Here is a 20552-nt window from a genome sequence, read left to right as displayed (position 1 = left end):
TCGAGAATTAATTTACTGGAGAAACAGATTTGAAATACACAGGAATTATAGAGATAACAAACACCTTAGCAAGAGACTGAGTTTACAGGGTCTATTTTTGGTTTGTACAAAATCAGAGGTAAATTATGGCACATGAAAGAACTTAAGCATTAAAGTGTAACGCAAATTGGAGGAGAAAATACTTTTTCTAGAATTGAGGGGTGAGCATTGCACTTAATCGCATTTAATAAATTTCCCCAGGCAACGCGGGGTTTTACTGAGCTGTCGTATCGCCCACAAAAACAATAGTAAAAATTAAATCCGGTCGTGAAAAAGTGGCAAGATTGAAATGCGCTTAAGAAAGAAGAGCTAAGTAAGAAAACCAAGCACAAATAAAAAACGCGGAAATATGTGTATCAGCACAAGTTATGCCATGATGTTATACTGCGCACCACAACACCAAAATCTTTAGTAACAACTTCTGTACAGTATGAAAATAACAACACCCACATACCCTTCGTAATGTATAATGTTTGTACATATAGTATAATAGAGACCAGAATATATGATAAACTTTTTATCAGCACTGCAGAATCCTCTTGGTCTCGTTGAGTAACAAATGATCAAACAAATATTGCACTTAGTTTTCAATTATGCAGTGTTGAGGCCGTAGAATAGTGAATTGGTTTCAAGAAGCCATTAGTCTAATCAAACATGGTTTGTGCAAATTAGCAGTGTCTGGAAAACTTTTTTTTGATGTACAATAATTGTTGGTTCCGTGACAGTTTTTTTCACATAGTACCCATCTCTGTTGTTAAAAAGGCACTCGTTTTACTTTCATACTTACCTTTTTATTGTAATTTCCATTGTTGATGCTGTTGCAGAGAGACAGAAGCGACCTGTTCCCAAAGGGGAGGAGGCCGAGAAAAAGGATGAAGAAGAATGGCAGCTAAAGGATGTTGTATTTGTGGAGGATGTCAAGAGTGTCCCTGTAGGTTAGTATTGGTGTAGGAAGAGTTCATTCTTTTTACTTTTTTATGTAAGTTTTCTATGTTCTAAGGAGTAGTGCTAGACAGTAAAATGATGTATAATCTGTTTCAACACTGCTAGAGAGCTGTGGGGGATGTAATTTGCAAAACAAAAACAGGGAATTTGTTGTTAATTCAAATGTAATCTGTAATTGGGTATTTTAACATGAATCGTGTAATTTTGCAGGGTGGGGTTGCAGAGTGACTGTCACTGGCTCTAACAAAGGCATGTGCGGTTCAAATCCTATGCATTCAAGATTTTTGAAATTAAAAGGCGTTGGATTTTCTTGCTTCTTCCACCCCATTTTGTGTATATTATTGATCTTTTTTTGTAATCTTGATTTTGTATTTTATTTATAATTAGTGAACTTGTTATTCCTGTATAAAGTTGAGCTGAGTAGCTCAGACAGTAGAATGCTGACTTTCTGAGCCCAGGTTGACAGGTTGTCCAGTGGAAGGTGTTCTAATGCACCAGCCTCATGTGGTAAATTACTGGTGGGGCCGATGACCTAGATGTTAGGGCCCATTAAACAAGCAAGCATATGTACTGGTACATAAAGTACTCCTGCAGGGCATCATTCCAGTACCTCAACTGTGTAAACCGTGAAAGTAATTAGTGGGACATGGATCCAGTATCATCAGCTTCTCTGTGTAAGGGTTAGAATATAGATACTGATTGAAACTGAGCAGTACCATCAGATCACAATAACGGAAAAGACTGAAGTAATGCCTCTCTTCAAAGAACACACAATTCACATGCCATAAAAGTGTTCTGAAGTAGTCGTACACATGCAGAATTCATTTTACTTGTACACTTCGATGGCTTGCCACTATGGCTGGATGCCAGAAGCATTTCCAACAAATCTGACATAACAAAAAATTGTAGGTACATGTTTTGCGTGGAATTTGTACTTTCCTCTTTGATAATATCCAAGAATATTTGATTCGGTGTGTGTTAGTGCTATAAACATATTCTCCCTTAGCACGTCATAAAATCTAAGTCCCGATTTCTGAAAATCCACTGCCTGTTTCCAGTCAGTCGATCAGGTTAGGAATGGAATGAATGAAGATCCCATCTAGCAGTGACAGTAGGAATTGTGCCAGCTGCCGAAGCCTGTCGCACTCCCGTGGGGCAGTGATTAATGAATGACAAATTAAATGATATTGGAGAGTGTTGCTGGAATGAAAGATGACAGGGAAAACTTGAGTACCTGAAATCTATGTAAAAATACCTCACTTATTGCATTGCAGATTTTCGTTATTACTGCTTACAGTCGCATTCTTCCTTGGCCGGAAAATGTTATTTGTCGTCTCTTGTGAAAGAAACGGGATTTCCTTCGTGGTAAGAGCCGTCGCCACAGTTGTGTGATTACAGGAATAGGCCTTGAACTCCTGAACTTCAAGGATAAGTTGCACCTTCGAGGAGCAAGACGTTAGCTTCAGGAATGTTCAGTTTGCTTGCCATAGTGAAACTGTTTGTGCGGATATATTTCGCATTCCACTCAGCAGTTGGAAATTTATTTTGTGTTGAGGGGTACAGTGGAGTGTAGCAAATATTTGTCGGATGATACAGTAGTCTTTATCTGGATTAGGAACATAATCGTATGAAGTTGACTTGTGTGGTGCATATTTGTCTTGTAATAGCCTAATTATGAATGGGGAAAAGGTCGTGAAATTCCGTAATTTAAATCAAGTCATTGAAGTTGTGAAATATTTTCGCTGTTCTCGAAACCTGTACGAGTAATTAATATATATTGAATGGTTTTTTTATTAGTATTGACAAGATTGATTCTTTATTTCCTGTTCATTCAGTACAGTAAGTTTATCACTGTAAATGGTATGTTCGGACCAATATAGACTATCAATGTGGTCAAATTTATAGATTCTCATTTGAACGGATCTAACGCTACACATATTTTTATGGGCTTGGCAAAGTGAGTGCTTCAATCCGCACAATGTATAATTACAAGGTTTAGCATTGATGGGATTAAATACAGTGAATGTAATATGAATTCTACCTCAGAGGAGTTTTTCTTTTTTTTTTTTTTTTTTTTTTTTAAGGATACAACCTAAGGATTATGAATATTATTTAATTTTAATTTTAGGAGTTGTCTTATACCATTCATCAGCAGGCCCCTTCAACACTGAAATTTGTGCCAGATAGAGTTTTATTGTTTTAAGTTGTAACTGTTCCACCTCGTCATAACACTTAGGGAGATGAAAGTTATTATCGTGGGACACATGAATATTAAATAAACTATTTGTGGCTTGCCCGCAAATTGCCACGCAAATAGAAACAATAAACATTCCATGGTTCCCCATTTCTCTATGTAATGTTTGGGCGCCATGGTTACAGTTTTAAACAAAACTGTAAACCAAAATTTATATTTACTAGCATGGAGACTTATAATTCAATCACAGGGGTAGGATTTTCAATAATTAACCATTAAGTATCGTTTAAGAAAGAAAATTAACGCAATATAAAATACAAATGAATTTATTATACAAAAAAAATGAGATGAATCGGAAAAGTTCCTTAAAGCGTGGAGGGATTTAGAATTTACTGAATTTACTATTGCTTGCTTTATCTAATTGAAGCTCACCAATTGCAGCTTCCGTTGAAGTCATCTGGTTTCCGTGGTTACTCGTTCTCTTCTTTTCGATGTAGACTTTGCTCCATGGACATCCTTCCTTCTCTGATATGGTACGGGCTATCTGGACTAACACTCCCTACTTGCCTAGTCTTTAAATTAGACATTGGCCCAATACTTGTAAAAACTGATCAGCGTTGATCGTATGAGGAGAAAATTCAGAGATATGAATTTTTCCATATTAGTAGAAATCTCAATCCAACTGAGCTATACTATTTATACGGTACAGACTTGTACCAAATTCCGTAGACTTGAACTAAACATAGTTCTTCGTCCACAATATTTACTGAAAATAACACAAGCCGTAAGCTTGTTTCGTTTCACGTAGATCGAATAACATTACCGCAGCTGAGTACTGTATCGAAGTGACAACACATTGTACAAAAATAACTATGTCGCGAAGCGACCACACACTGTTTCAAAAATCAAATCACGTCGTTCAAAGTAGATGTTCATAGTAGAAGTACTAGTGATGGAGTTCACGTAGTTAGGTTGTCAGATTGTAAGGTCCTAAAGCTGTAAGGTCCCGTTCTCGTGTTGAGAATCAGTATATATCCGGGCTCACCACCACTCTTGGTAACAGTTCAATCTCAAAACTCACATACAACGAAGTATCTGATTCGATAGATAGAAGCATCAACTCCCTTTCTCTTCTTCCTCGACAAGTCCAGAAGGCGTGGTGATGATATAGCTGACCAGCTTGCAAGCCTCGCGCACGGGTCGCTGTTTACTAGTCTTGGTCATAAAATAAACCTATGACTCACGCAAAATCCCAAGCTTCAAGAATAACCCTCCGTATACACAAACATGAGATGAAATGAAAACAACTATGTCTCAACATATTGACCGTATTTACAACATAATGAATTCTTATCCTACATAATATAATAATTTAAATAATAAAACGATGTTATCATATATAAAATATGATTCCAAAAAGTTTTGATTACAAATGATTGACGTTGAATAAATATGTTATTACAAATAATTGCCGATGGCGGATAAAACTTGATATCAAATGATATCGCGTAAAATGATATTATATTAAATTAGTAGGGCTGGAGAAACCTGGACAGTTACAAAGTGAAAGACTTCCATTTTGATGCCCTTTACTTTGCTCTCTACTCTCTGTGCGTATCCTATCGAAATTTTATTTTATTTCCGATCATTTACAGGGCGTGTACTAAAAGTGGATGGTGCACATGTGGCTGTGAGATTCCCCAACAATAAAGATACCAAAGACCTAAAGGACCTCTCTTCAGAAGATTCCATTAGTCTCCTTCAGGATTGTCGTCTCATGAGAAAAGATGAACTCCAGGTAAGAAAGAGATCTCCAAAATGTAATCAAAAACAAGTTCGTTGATAGCTATATCTGTGACTCATTACCATATACATGTACTTGTGAATTATCCACACTCGACAGTTTTTGTTTTGTTAAAGCCTGAGCGAGTCATGAGTCGCATGTGTTTTTTTCCTGTTTTGTTTTTTTGTAATTTCTTTGGTATATTTGGTTCACATATGCAGTAGAAATCCGCTATAGTCAGTGCAGCTTACGGTGAGAACCCCGCTGTGACTAGTTTTTTTTTTCCCCCCCCCTCATAATCATTTTTCTTTATTCAGCTGTAGCCAGGTATGGGCAAATATGGTTCCTCTCCACTTTCTTCGGTCCTTCCACCACTCTTCCAACACTGTGTCCCAGTCCAGGCTTCTTTTTCTAATACTGCATTGGATTGTGTCCTTTCATCCCGATAGTGGTCGTCCACAGCCTCTTCTTATTTGCTTTTCCATCACCTGTTTTGGCATTCTTTCAACACTCATTCGCTTTATGTGCCCAAATCATCTTAGTTGGCTCTTCTCTATTCTATCATTCATTATTTCCACTCTAATTTCTTCCTGGATTTTCTCATTCCTTATTTAGTCTCTTCTACTTTTCTGCATCATACCCCTCAAGAACTTCATTTCGGCTGCCTATATCCCCAAGTTTCTGTTCCGTAAGTTGGTATGGTTATGTAGATATCTTGTACATAGTTTCCTTTGCTTCCATTGGCACATCTTTGTCCCATAACATGTTTCTTATGCTACGATAGAAACACCATTCAGCTTGAATCCTCTTACTGATTTCAGCATCCAGTCGAGCATTCTCCATTAATTCACTCCCCAGGTATTTGAATGTCTCCACTACTTCCAGGTGCTTGACTACAAATCTAATCTGACCTTTCCCTTCTTTCTGCCCTCTAGTCATAACAAGAGTTTTACTCTTTTCTACACTTATTTTCAATCCACATTCTTCGATCTTCCCATTCACCACATCCAACTGTTCTTGAACCTTAATGCCCTCTTCTCCCCAGATCACAATATTATCTGCAAATAACGTGATGTTCATTTCTCTTCCTTCATATGTTGCTTTTGCTGTTCTCATGATGTCATCCATTACTGTTGTAAACAGGATTGGCAATAGAACACTGCCCTGTCTCAGCCCACTAGTGATTTTAAACCAACTTGTCCTGCCAACTTGTCTTTGCACGCAACTACTACATTCCTTGTACATTGCCATGATCATTTTTATTAATCCCTGTCCAATTCCTTTTTGCACCTGCTTGTCCCAAACTTTAGTCCTGGGGACACTGTCTTATGCCTTTTCAATGTCGAATGTCATCACCATTTCATTCCCATACTCCCATTGCTTTTCCAATAGTTGTCTCATAAGGAAAATGGGCTCTATAGTTGACCTTCCACTTCTGAAACCAAACTGATTTTCTTGTATCTGATTTTCAACACTCAACCTAATCCTAATTTCCAGTATCCTCTCCCCTACATTAGCAATATGGTATATCAGAGTAATTCCCCTGTAGTTCTTCAGAACTTTCTTATTGCCTTTCTTGGAAATTGGGATTATTATTCCTTTTTCGCCTTTTTTTTTCCTGTCCCTTGAAAATTCTTTCATTGAACTGTATATTATCCTTTTTATTATTAATATTATTATTGTTGTTGTTGTTGTTATCTTTTTCTACCGCTTTTCCTGATCTGTGGGGTCGCGGGTATGACCTGTCACATGTGGATTTGGCCCTGTTTGACGGCCGGATGCCCTTCCTGGCGTCAACCCTACATGGAGGGATGTAATCACTATTGCGTGTTTCTTTGATGGTTGATAGTGTAGTGTGTTTTCTGAATATGAAGAGGATGTGTCCCAGTCCCCGGGTCAGAAGAATTACTCAGGCGTGATTAAAGCCCCCAAACCAGCCGGGAATCGAACCTGGGACCTTCTAAACCGAAGGGCTTTACGGTGACCAGTCAGCCAATGCGTTGGACTGTTATTATTACTATTATTATAAGCAATTTTCAAGAAAGGAGATGGGAAACAATGTGAAAAATACAGAAGAGTGACATTGATACCGCATACAGCTAGAATCCTTTAAAGAATCTTGGATAAATGAATAATAGACAGAGTAGAGGGGAAACTGGCAGAACACCAGTATGGATTCAGAAGGGGCAGGTCCACGTTTGACCCAATATTTACGTTGCGTCAAATAATAATAATAATAATAATAATAATTTTGTGTGGCTATTTCTAGCCGAGTGCAGCCTTTGTAAGGCAGACCCTCCGATGAGGGTGGGCGGCATCTGCCATGTGTAGGTAACTGCGTGTTATTGTGGTGGAGGATAGTGTTATATGTGGTGAGTGAGTTGCAGGGATGTTGGGGACAAGCACAAACACCCAGCCCCCGGGTCATTGGAATTAACCAATGAAGGTTAAAATCCCCGACCCGGCCAGGAATCGAACCCGGGACCCTCTGAACCGAAGGCCAGTACGCTGACCATTCAGCCAACAAGTCGGACATTGCGTCAAATGATGGAAAGGTATTAGGAATACGGAAAGAACATGGTAGTAACATTTCTAAATATTGAAAAGGCATATGACAGTGTCCCAGGGAATTTGATATTGAAATCATTGCCTGAGGCACAGATTGGGAATGAAACAAGGCAGATGGTAATAGCATTGTATCAAAATTGTGAAAGCTGTGTTAGAACAAAAGTGGGTCAAACTGAATGGTTCAGAGTTGAGACAGGCTTAAGACAGGGAAGTGTATTGTCTCCCTTGCTTTTCATTATCATCATGGATAGAATTATTCATAATATCAAGGAGAAGGTGATTTGGTGTGCAAGTAAAGTCTATGCTTTTGCTGATGATATTGTAGTTTGGGGAGATAATGAAGAGGAAGTACAGACACAATTTGATTTATGGAATGAGGAGATAAGAAATTTTGGAATGAAGATTAGTACTGCGAAAAGCAAGACTTTGATCATGGCAAGAGGTAAGAGAAAATCTAGGGGAGTGATAAAAATAGGAAATCAGCCTCTTGAAGTAGTGAACAATTTTAATAATTTGGGCAGCATGATGTCACAAGATGGGAATTTGGATGGAGAAATTGTTTTAAGAATACAGCAGTCTGCAAGTTTCTACCAGTGTGGGAAAGGCATTGTATCGAGTTGACTAAGCGGAACCAAAGAGAGAGACATGCAGCTGAATTGAGCTTCTTGAGGAGCATACAGGGAGAGACAAGGTAGACGAGATAGAACATGAAATGAGTAAAGAAAGACAAGTGTGGGAGTGTGTAAACTTCAAAAAGAGATTGATATAGTACAGCTAAAATGGTTTGGACACAAGTTTGAGAATGCCAGGAGAAAGAATACCAAAGAGAACATTTATAGATACAGAGACTGCAAAGAGGCCTAGGGGATGGCCTAGAATGAGATGGAGGAACTCTGTTGTGGACTGTATTGCAAATACAGGAGTCGATAGCAATAATGTTCTAGAAGAGGAGTAGTGGAAAGTTCGAGTAAGGTGGAGGGCTTTGGTACACTACCCTGACCAGAGAGAATCTGGAAAAGGGAATATATGATGAAGAAAGAAGATCAGCTGTGAACTTGCTAAAAGGTTACGATTGTATCACCGTGCAGGCTTTTGGCACTTCTCACAGGGCACTATTTCCTGGACTTTCAGGCAGGAATCGGGTCTTGATAGTTTGCAATATGCTTAGAAGATTTCTCATGTGTCATGACTTCAGATGTTCTTACTGCTATGGTTGGTTGTGGCTCACTTCTGAGTAAGTGGGACTAATTCTTTACAAATTGCACTTTTGCTCAGTTTCATGTTACCCACTGTTCAGTGAACCTTTCATAGTTGCTGTAGTTTTTAGTGATATACTGTGTTCTAGCACCATGAGGCATTATATACGATTGTATTCTTGTGATCCGAACAGATTCTGAATCTTACATAAAGCCATGAGATGTCTTGAGATATTACCGTATTAGTCTGAATAGTAAATGGGGATTTGTACATTTGTGTTGAAATATCTTCCTAAAGACCGCAGACTTTTTATATGCGCAGTTTAACATTGTAAAATTTTGTATCATTTGCCACCTGTAGAATATTGGCTTGTGCAGATACTGTTATAAAAATCGCAGCTGTTTTGTATGAGCAGCCTAACTTTAAAAAATGTATATTATGAATTTATTTATTCAAAATTACAGTAGAAGTCCGCTATAGCGAGTACGGCATATAACGAGGACCCCGTTATGACGATAACTTTTGTCCGTCCCTTCAAAATTCCTATATTAAACTGTGTATTATCCTTCGGTTATAGCAAGAATCCTATCACGCATCCGTTATTACGAGCGATTATGCGCGCTCGATTTCTTCCATTGCTGATATTTATGCACCCAGACATTATACTGCATGCGATCGATCATCTTTGGTACCGTATCGTTTTCTCGCTATGGCCACCAGCGAACTCTCTCGTCAACATTTGAAGGCAATGTCGAATTCGATTAGTAATACCCATCGACTGCTCTTCCGCGAGGAAAATGAGAGAACATGTTTTCGTAATAAATGCGTAAATAACGTGTCCGATAGCCGTTTTTAACTCGTTAAAGATAAACGCTGAATAAACGATCGCTTAATTTTAATGCTAAATACCACAATTAAGTAAGAATGAGATGGCCTACACTTCAAGATACGGCAGAGTGCGTCATTGAATACGAGGTTAGTTTATATCTTCTCGCGTCCATTAAATTACGGAAAGGCTATTATCATGTAAATTTACAGCGAAAAGGTTGTTGTAATTTCTCTACTTCGGCTTGAAGTATGTTTTCATCATACATATAGTACGGATAAGTTAGGATATGTGACGCTATTTGAATAACAAAACTGAAACGTTTGCCACAAAATGCGATCGATCATCTTCGGTACAGTAAGTTTTCGCGCTATGTACATTTGCGAGCTCTCTTGTCAACATTGGAAGGCGATATTGGAGTTGATTAGTAATACCCGTCACTGCTGTTCTCAAAAGAAAATTCGAAATAAAAAAGGATAAGACTTTTTCATAATAAATGCGTAAATAACGTGGCCGATAGCAGTTAACTCGAAAAAAATAAAGGCTGAAGTAGACGATCTCTTAATTTTAATGGTGTACCATATACTGAAATGAAGTAAGAAAGTGATACACCTCAAGATATGGCAGGGTACTATCACGGATTTCAGAGGATTGTTTATATTTTCTCGCGTCTAGTTAAATTCGGAAAGCTATTCCCATGTCGATTTTTAGCGAGGATGTTATCATTTCTCTACATGCGTTTCAAGTAGATTTCCATGATACATATACGGTTAGGTTAGGCGATGCCGTTTGAAAAAGAAAACTGAAATGTTTGCCACAGAAGCCTCTGGAATAATGCGGTAGCGTATTTCTTTGAATCCAAGACGACGTTTTTTCCTGAGAATATTGTGTGAAAAATCGAGGGTCGTTTTGCATTCGCTGGCCTGATAGTAATGAACACCACTGGCAACTACCGCAGTGACCAAACCACGCTGTTTCTTTTCACCCACCCCTGTGCGCGCACTCACACACAAAACTCGTTGACAATAAACGACCGCCTCTTTTATCGTAGGCCTAGGCCTACACCGCTAGCCACGGCGACCGGTCGTACAGTGCCTATGTGTACGTCACTGGATCTCAGAAAATAGTGAAGAGAGAATGACATTGTATTATCTTCTACAAAAATTTATCTCAAATCTGCAGTATGGCATCAAAACATGCGAGCCTACGAATTCTTAGAAAGGCCACGGCTATCAGTAGCAGAGTTATAACGCATCTGCTGTACCTGACGCTTAGTAAAATTAAATTTTATAAACAGCAGGAATATTTTCGTGATGGATCGTCATATTGTAAAGATTACATGTAATTAATCTCATAATAGAACCATATTGAGGACAATATATTAAAATTATAAAATCCTTTTATTAACAACCATCTACTCAATACAGTACATTACTCATTGAATTATAAAATAATCATGAGGTGTCTTAAATAATGGAACATGTTTCATTCGACATAGCGAACATCATCAGCCGTTAATTTATAAAGATTAGGTCAGGTCCCTGAGCTGAAATGATAAAAAATGTTAAGAGTGACAATGCCATAATAAAAAGTAAAATGATAACATTAGACTTGAAATTGTAACAAATATGTACAGATTAACAGCAAGTATTTGTAGTGGAATACATTGAACGATGGCAGTCTGTAAGGTTAAAACAATCATGAGGTTGTTAAAGTAAAAAAATATAGATACAGTGGACCTCAAAATATATGTCGATGCATGAAGCGTGGACCAATCATTGACGATGGAGTTCTTCAAATTGAGCAAAAACAAAAGTTGAAATAGAGTTTGCAAAGTTTGCTTCACGCAGCCAACGCTAGCGAACACCTCACACTAGTCCCAAGGATTTATAACTCCAATTGTGCCATAATCTGCTCCATTCATCTCTGGTTTGCTGGAACTCTCCCTACTTTCAAGATTATAGTTACTCTTTAACGAGTCCACCATTGGTGTCCTGCATTGTATACGATTAATTTTACTGCTAGCGTGTAAATACGGACTAGTTCAACTTGTATTTCCTTCTGGCATTGTGTTTGGCTCTCCTACAGAATTCCTAACTACTGGAGTTCTCGTCATATCAACCTTAGTTTCGTCGCCATGCGCCTTTTGACTGGTTCAGTTTGACTCGTACTATTTAATAACTCTATTTCAACTTTTGTTTTTGCTCAGTTTGAAGAACTCCATCGTCAATGATTGGTCCACGCTTCATGCATTGACATATATTTTGAGGTCCACTGTATCTATATTTTTTTACTTTAACAACCTCATGATTGTTTTAACCTTACAGACTGCCATCGTTCAGTGTATTCCACTACAAATACTTGCTGTTAGTCTGTACATATTTGTTACAATTTCAAGTCTAATGTTATCATTTTACTTTTTATTACGGCATTGTCACTCTTTTAACATTTTTCATCATTTCAGCTCAGGGCCCTGACCTAATCTTTATAAATTAACGGCTGATGATGTTCGCTATGTCGAATGAAACATGTTCCATTATTTAAGACACCTCATGATTATTTTATAATTCAATGAGTAATGTATTGTATTGAGTAGGTGGTTGATAATAAAAGGATTTTATAATTTTAATATATTGTAAAGATACGTGGAACAGGTATTGCCGGAAAATTTTCAACGGGTTCTCGTCGACGTTATGATGCCAATTTTAAGTTAATGGCTGTTAAACACTCTTAAAATATATAATAATTGTGCAACCGCAAGAAAATGCGGCATAGGCCTAATTAAAGCCCATATTCGGCGTTACCGTGAAGACAAAGATAGCTTAAAAATGCGTACTGCACAAAAAATGCATTCAGTGGCCCGCAACAAGGACGCTTGAAAGTTGAAGATAAAATTGTGAGGTATGTGTACAAAAATGCATGTTATTATTTATAAGTTTCATTTTCCGTATTGATTGGATTCAATGTAATAGATAAGAAAAATGTTCCACCGATCAATACATTTATTGTGGATGAATTACTACACTAGTACCGGTTTCGACCTATTGCCATACCGCGGCGCAGTAAACTCGTTCGTTGACTTTCAAAGTCCGCGATTAAGACCTATACATCGCTAGCCGCTGAAGTTGGCCGAATCTTGGCAAGCAAGATGTGCGTGTAGCGGCAGCCAGTTATATCTGACGCTGAGTGAAAGTACCGGTAACAGTTTTATAGTAAGCAAGCATATTTTCCTGGTGGATCGTCGTATAGAGACGCGTGGAATGTGCATTGCCGGCAAATTTTCAACGAGTTCCCTTCGATATTATGATGCCAGTTTTAAGTTAATGGTTATTAAACCCGCTGAAATAAAGAAAGCATAATTGTACAGCCACAAAAAATACGGCATAACTAAAGCCAATGTTTGGCGTCTACAGTCTAAAAATGCATACTGTATAAGAAAAGACATTAATATGATTTTAAAAAACACTTTTTAAGCCTGATTAGTTTTTTTGAAGGAAAAAGTGGGATTCGTCTTGGATTCGGAGAAATACAGTAATGTATATTTTTCAGAATGAAATTAAACACACAATTTCACATAGTATCGAATATCGGAAAACAACAAACAAGTAAGTCGCAGTGTGGATATCCGCGAAAACTTTTCCCGACTTTTACAAAAAATCGGATATAACGACAATCCGTTATAGCGAGTAAATTTTTCGCCATTATGAATTCTCGCTATAACAGACTTCTACTGTAGTTTCAGGAGATGGAAGAACCTTGCAGTTGGAAGAAAACTGAGACTTTTAACAGGGAAGTGATTTAATTCCCAAGGAAAAAACTTAATTTAAAGCATCGAGATTTCTAACTCGTGTAATTTCTGTAAGAGTGTTAATAAAATTATAGTTACAGTGGAACCTTGATTCATCAATTTTGGTGGGACCCCAGAAAAAAAAAAAAAGTGTACAATATGGGAAAACGAGAAATCCTGGAACAAATGAACCCTCAGCTGTTTGGCTCAACATCACAAAAAAAGAAATATGTATACTCATAATCCTACAAACCTCCCTCAACCAAACAGTTTTGTAATCCATTTTTACAACACGATATTTGACTAAATTCAGGTACAAAATTGGCTCCAGGACATAAGATATAAAAGATTGACGATTACTTGCCCATGGAAATTGGGGGTTCTTGTTATGAAACTCACTTGACCCCAAGGATGAGCCTACCTTGTAGATGGGGTGACCATCCTGCTGGTGGCAAGTTATCATACTGAAACATCAAAAGCCTTATTTCCATGAACAAGTTGTGCTAAATGTGTACCGTAATTTACACTGAACATAACATCTTTTACAACAAGCTTATTGTGCTGTCCGTGTTATTTGCAGGCATAGCATTATTGTCATTCACATGGAGGTAACTCATTATTGTAGCAAATCTATCCCTAGGCATTTTTCCTGTTACAACTGACACATAGAGATCACGGCTCATATCCCAATACTGTCTCCAATATGGCAAACAGTTGTACCCCATTAGGAAGTTTATGCCAATAAATGACAAAAGTTCATCTTGTTTCATGTCCAGATTCTTTCCCTTCTGCGTAGCGTACAGATTGCTTTGAATTTACTGGATAATGTAGCGCCAAGAATACATCCGTGGGTGTTGTACAACCAACAAAGAAGTTTTCAACAGCACCTGGACAAAGTAAAGGATAATCATTTGTACTGAAACAGACATTTCGTTAGAGCTTAGAAATAGACTAATTTTTCCTAAACACATACTAATGCTGAGGTACACATTACATAGAATAGTAATGGAAAGTATATTATAGCCAAGGGTTGATGACCGGAAGGACAATATCACATTTCTACCAATTATATTGAACAAATGCCATTCTCAGAGACATAACTTGTGATAGAGAATATATAGGAATTGTAGTGTTCAGATCTCTCTTCCTCCGTCTGCGATCAGGCTGAGGTTCAATAGTCCTTTTCTTTCCTTTCCCTATGTGTCATTATTTGACTCAAACCTCCGGATGGCTGATCAGATACAAGTTCTTCCTTATTTTGAGGAGAATCGTCATCCCTCACGATTTTTTCATTCCCCAACGCTTGCAAAAAAACTATATCATAGTTTGTAGGTCCAGGCAAAATCGCATCATCATCATCATCATCATCATCATCATCATCATCTGTATCACTCACATCAGAACAGCCATCAGTATTCGGTAATGTCTCCAACAGAACTAAAATTTTGGTTTCCTTCAAAGATTCATTCTTTAACAAACCAGTTGGCTTACACACGGAGCACTGCCACTCACACTTTCACAATGTAAACGTTTGGCTGAAGTGTTTTACAGGCAAGCCACACTAAAGCCTGACGGTACAAATATGTGCTACAAACATTACAATACATAACTTCTCTCATGTGTGAGAAATAGAGCAAGGACTATTAATGTAATTCAGGCAATAATATTGCATAATTTGCATTGAGATGGACGAGAAATGAACATTCAATCGTAGTACGTGACTTGATGCCAGCTTGTAAGACATCTTGGCGGTAACCCTGCCATCTAGTGCACGACCGGAAAATTATTTCCACAAAGCTCGTATTAGAAGTAGAAAGTACAAATATGTACCGGTAGGCTGCAGAGGCCTGTAATACATGCGTATGATTTATAATTAAATTGTGAATACCTGGTAAAAATTTGTACTGGTAGGTAACAAAGGGTTAATCTTCCATTGTAATTTGGTCACCGGTATATTGTTCATATTTAGTTTATGGAAATCTTGTACCGCGTATATTATGGCTACAGCTACTTTTAAAGGTTATGTTGAACTCATGAATATGGTTTCGAATGTAGGTATTGATTCTCAAGTTCTCGAATGCATTACAGTAGAAGTCCGTTATAGCGAGAATTCATAACACCGAAAAATTTACTCGCTATAACGGATTGTCGTTATATCCAATTTTTGCATAAAAGTCGGAAAACCCTTCATGCACTTTAAAATCAGTATGAAACGGCAATCAGTTTGTTCAAAACTGGTGTTTCCGCAGATAATATCCACACTACGGCTTACTTGTTTGTTATTTTTCGTAATCCGATACTACGTAAAAGTGTATGTTTAATTTCATTCTGAAAAAAATATAGTTCCGTATTTCTCCGAATCCAAGATGAACCCCACTTTTTCCTTCAAAAAAATTTAATCAGGCTCAAAAAGAAGTTTGAAAAATCATACAGGCCTATGCATTTTTAGACTATTTTTTAGACGCCGAACATTTACTTTCGTCACGCCATATTTCATTTTTTTATGCGGCTGCACAATTATTCTTTATTTCCGTGGGTTAAGGGACCATTAACTTAACATTGGCATCATAATACCAAAGAGAACTCGTTGAAAATTTGCCGGCAATACCTATTCCACGTGTCTCTACAATACAACGATCCATCAGGAAATTATTCTTGCTGTCTATAAAACTGTTATTTTAACGCAGCGTCAGATATAACCGGCTACCGCTACACGCACGTCTCGCTTGTCGGGTGCGACCAAATTCAACGGCTAGCGATGTATAGGCCTAATCGCGAACGTTGAAAGTCAACGAACGAGTTTTTTGCGCCACGGTATGGCCAACCGCCCTTGCGTTTTTCGTGCACATACCTCACAATTTCATCATCGACTTCTTTAAAGCGTCCTTGTTGCGGCCCACTGAATGCATTTTTTTGGTACAGTACGCATTTTTTTAGCTCTTTGTCTTCAAGCTAACGCCAAATATTGGCTTTAGTTAGGCCTATGCCGTATTTTCTTGCGGGTGCACAATTATTCTACATTTCCGAGTGTTTAATAAACAGTAACTTAAAATTGGCATCATAGTATCGACTAGAACCCGTTGAAAATTTGCCGGCAATACCTTTTCTACGTATCTTTACAATACGACTATCCATCACGAAAATATTCCTGCTGTGTATAAACCTTAATTTTACTAAGCGTCAAGTACAGTAGACGCGTTATGACTCTGCCACTGAGTAGCCATGGCTTTTCTAAGAATTCGAAGGGTCGCATGTTTTGATGCCATTCTGCAGATTTGAGAAACATACAGGTACTGTACACTGTACTACCGGTAGCGATGTGTAGTAAAGAGGCGGTCGTTTATTGTCAATGAGTTCTGTGCGCGTGTGAAACGAAGCAGCGTGGTTACCGTGGTAGTTGCCAGTGATATCCATTAACTCACTGTTAGGCCGCGAATGCAACAACCCTTGAGTTTTTGCATGAGATTCTGCGAAAAAAGAAAAAAAGTCTTGGATTCAGAGAAATACGGTATCACTCCAGAGATTTCTGTGGCTAACACCTCAGATTTCTTCTTCAAACAGCGTCACCTAGCCTAACCGTATATGTAGCCTACTATGAAAACATATTTGAAACGCATGTAGAGAAATAACCTCCTCGCGAAAAATTTACATGTAAATAGCCGTAACTAGACGCGAGAAGATATGAAATATCCTCTGAAATGAGTGATGTACTCTGCCATATCTTGAGGTGTATGACATTCTTACGTAATTTCCGTATATATTACTAAAATTAAGATATCGTTTATTCAGTCTTTATTTTTACGAGTTAACAACTGCTATCGACCACGTTATTTACGCATTTATTACGAAAACGTGTTATACTCTTTCATTTCGAATTTTCTTTAGAGAACAGCAGTCGATGGGTATTACTAATCAACTCCAACATCGCCTTTGAATGTCGAGAGAGCTCGCAAATGCACAAAGTGAGAAAACTGTACCGTACCAAAGATGATCGATCGCATTTTGTTGCAAACGTTTCAGTTTTCTTATTCAAACAGCGTCACGTATCCTACGTACGATGAAAATACACTTCAAGCGCCGGTAGAGAAATTGTACCTTTCTCGCTATAAATTTTCATAATAGCCTTTCCGTAATTTAACCAGACGCGACAAAATACAAACTAACCTATGAAATCAATTAAGCACTCTGCCATATCTCGGGGTGTATCCCATTCTTACTTAATTGCAGTATTTAGCCTCAAAATTAAGCGGTCGTTTAGTCAGCCTTAATTTTTAACGAGTTAACAACCGTTATTGGACACGTTATTTACGCATTTATTACGAAAATATGCTCTCTTTCATTTCGAATTTTCTTTACGGAACAGCTGTCAACGGATATTATTAATCGCCTTCGAATGTCGACGAGAGAAATCGCTAGTGCACATAGCGAGGAAACGATGCCGAAGGTAATCGATCACATGCAATATCATCGCTGGGGTGCATAAATATTGGTAACGGAAAAAATCACGCGCGCTTAATCGCTCGTAATAACGGATGCGCCAGTGATAGGGTTCTTGTTGTAACCGAAGGACGATACACAGTTTAATATAGGAATTTTTAAGGGACCGAAAAAAGTCGTCGCTATAACAGAGTTCTCGTTATATGCCGTACTCGCTATAGCGGACTTCTACTGTATATTCAGTTCTGCCCGTCGCTAATCAGAATCAAATTGGAAAGGAAAAAATATCAAAACTTCCAAAATTACGGTTATTTGCGACCTTGAGCTCAGCTGGAAAACGCGCTCGCTGTAAATGCGGTACGAGTGCAAAATGATACAAAGTTGTTAAATGTAACGCGAGCAGATAAAATAACTGCGGTTTTTGTAATATTTTAACAGAAAAACGTGAAATTCCCACTTATATTAGGACAAAAACAGTAATAGGCAATCCCAAAACCTCCCATGACTTTATGTAAGGTGCAACATCCGTACTTGTCTCGATAACATACTCGTATATGATACTATTAAAATACTAAATTTGTGTTACTTAAGAAGGAGCATTTTCGATTCCTGCCTGAAAGTTCAGTGACTATATAGTGCCCTGAGGGAAGTGCCGAAAACCTGTTCGGACATACACTCAAAAAAACCCTGGTCATAATGTAGGTGTTTTGCAAGTGTGAACATTTGACTAAACTCATTCCATCTTCAAGTAGAGCTGTCGAAATGCGCTCTGTCTCCTTCCAGTTGTGACCACTCTCTGCTTTATGATTTCCGAGGATTCTGTGAACAATACCACCCGAAAGCGATGCTAAGATGGTCCCTTTTGCGGTATAATACTTCCTCAAATTAGCGCAGCAACGGGACGTTAACACCAAGATTCGTAAGTATGCCGTAGCCATCCTTTTGTCAGATACAGTTTCTTGAAAAACATGTGTTCGAGGATTTAGCGTTGATGGGACTTAAATTTCTGGACGGTTGATACAGGAAATCATTTCTTCAAGGAACGGATAATGCAGGATTTTTTCGCGATATAATTAGGATGCTCGCGGGAGCACGTAATTCAAACGAATAATACGGGGAAACATAGCTTCCGGGAATGTATAATTGAAGTTCTACTGTATACATATTTCATTATTCTGATGTTCAGCCAAATGATACTCAGTTTGATGTGTTATGTACTATGGTAACTACTGTTAGGTGAACCTTTCGTAGTTGTGGTTTTCATTGATGCACTCGGGTCTTCTGGCACCATGAGTCATTGTATAAGATTGTGTTCTGGTAACCTGAACTGGTGTCGCACCTTTCATAAAATATGGGAGGTCTTGGGATATTACCGTATTGGCCCGAATATTAGATGGGGGACTTTTACATTTGTTTTTATATTAAAATTGGCTATAAAGACCAGTCTTGCGGGAACATGTAATTTGAAGTAATAATCCGGAAAAACATTTCTGCGAATGGATAATCGAGGTTAGTCTGTTCTTCCTCTGCCAACACTAGCCTTTCAATGTGGTTTTCTTTTGTGTGTTTTTTCTTTTTCAGTCTCTTTATTAGCCTTCTTTTTTTAATTTTTGTTTTTATGCAACAGTCCACTTTCTTTGCAGATTATCAAGTCAGGCACTACATCTCGGGCACCTGACTGCTTCCAGCGCATACCACGCCGTGTGAATATTGCTGAAGGAGGGCAGATTCTCACAGTGACTGTTGATGGTCAGGGTATGTAGTGTTGTTTTATGACTAAACATGAATTTCTGAACAAATACCCTCGCTTGTGATTAGCGTCTTGTTTTGCATCAAAGAAAATTAGTGGATACTTATGGTGTTGCACAACTTCCAGGCAGTTGTGATCTGAGAAGTTAGAACATACAAGTACAGTTACCATTTTATGTCTGTTTATAACTTGCATTTACAAATGGCTTTGCACACATACAATTTCATTAGAATTTCATATGATATTCAATTGGTGGTGTCTAAAGAGCAAGGTGTGTATAAACAAGTTGTAAGACAAAGCATGATATACTGCTTGAGTGCTGGATGTTGAGAAACAATGAAGAGAATGACGATGGTAGGGGTCAACCTTGCCAATCATACAAGTAATGAAGTTGTTCTGGCAGAAGTGAAATTCACAAGACACTTCTGGTATGACTATGTGCAAAGCAGGGAAGAAGGGCACGTGCTTAGAAGAGTAACAGAGGAGCAGTGAGAAGAAGAGGTCGTGGAAGACTGAAACTCACTTTGGACCGGAAGATCAAAATGGGTATGGCAGAACTCCAGCTCACTGCTGAGGATGTCCAGCACAGTGTGGTATGGAAATGTTACTTTCATGTCGCAAACTCGACCTTGGATCAGTGTGATGGTATTTGAAGGTGCTCAAATACGTCAAGTCTAGTTTCGGTCGATTTACTGGTACGTAAAAAAATTGCTGCGGGACTAAGTTCCGGAACCTCGGCGTCTCTGAAAACCGTAGATGTAGTGAAATGGGACGTAAAGCCAGTAGCATTATGAAAAGAAAAGATATCCTTCACTTGAAAGTTTGAAGAATTCCTTAGTGACACCAGTGGCAGCTTTCCTGATTAATACCATCCATTCTGCGATAGACGACTTGAAGGCTGTGTGCGTGCTAACGATGGACATTTTAAAGTCCCGTTGGCGCAGACTGTGAGTAATGTGTGTGTTTATAACGTATTAAAAGGAAATCAAACCGCATTTCACTTTTTCACAAAAATAGTTTGTGACA

The 20552-nt window shown here is 38.2% G+C and overlaps 1 protein-coding gene across 4 annotated transcripts in view; it reads left to right on the top strand.

Annotated features, from left to right (window-relative positions):
• The window catches only part of hyd (E3 ubiquitin-protein ligase hyd), a 544651-nt gene that overhangs the window by 135973 nt on the left and 388126 nt on the right, over positions 1-20552 (top strand). For all 4 annotated transcript variants that reach the window (XM_067158035.2, XM_067158036.2, XM_067158034.2 and 1 more), the window contains exons 10-12: positions 864-974; positions 4834-4976; positions 19420-19531. In XM_067158035.2, coding sequence (XP_067014136.2) covers positions 864-974; positions 4834-4976; positions 19420-19531 — 366 coding nt within the window. The remainder of the gene's footprint in view (positions 1-863; positions 975-4833; positions 4977-19419; positions 19532-20552) is intronic.

Source organism: Anabrus simplex, chromosome 14 (genome assembly GCF_040414725.1).
Source record: "Anabrus simplex isolate iqAnaSimp1 chromosome 14, ASM4041472v1, whole genome shotgun sequence".
Taxonomy (NCBI): Eukaryota; Metazoa; Arthropoda; class Insecta; order Orthoptera; family Tettigoniidae; genus Anabrus; species Anabrus simplex.
Note: the sequence above shows the minus strand (reverse complement) of the source record. Positions and strands in the feature narration are given on the sequence as shown.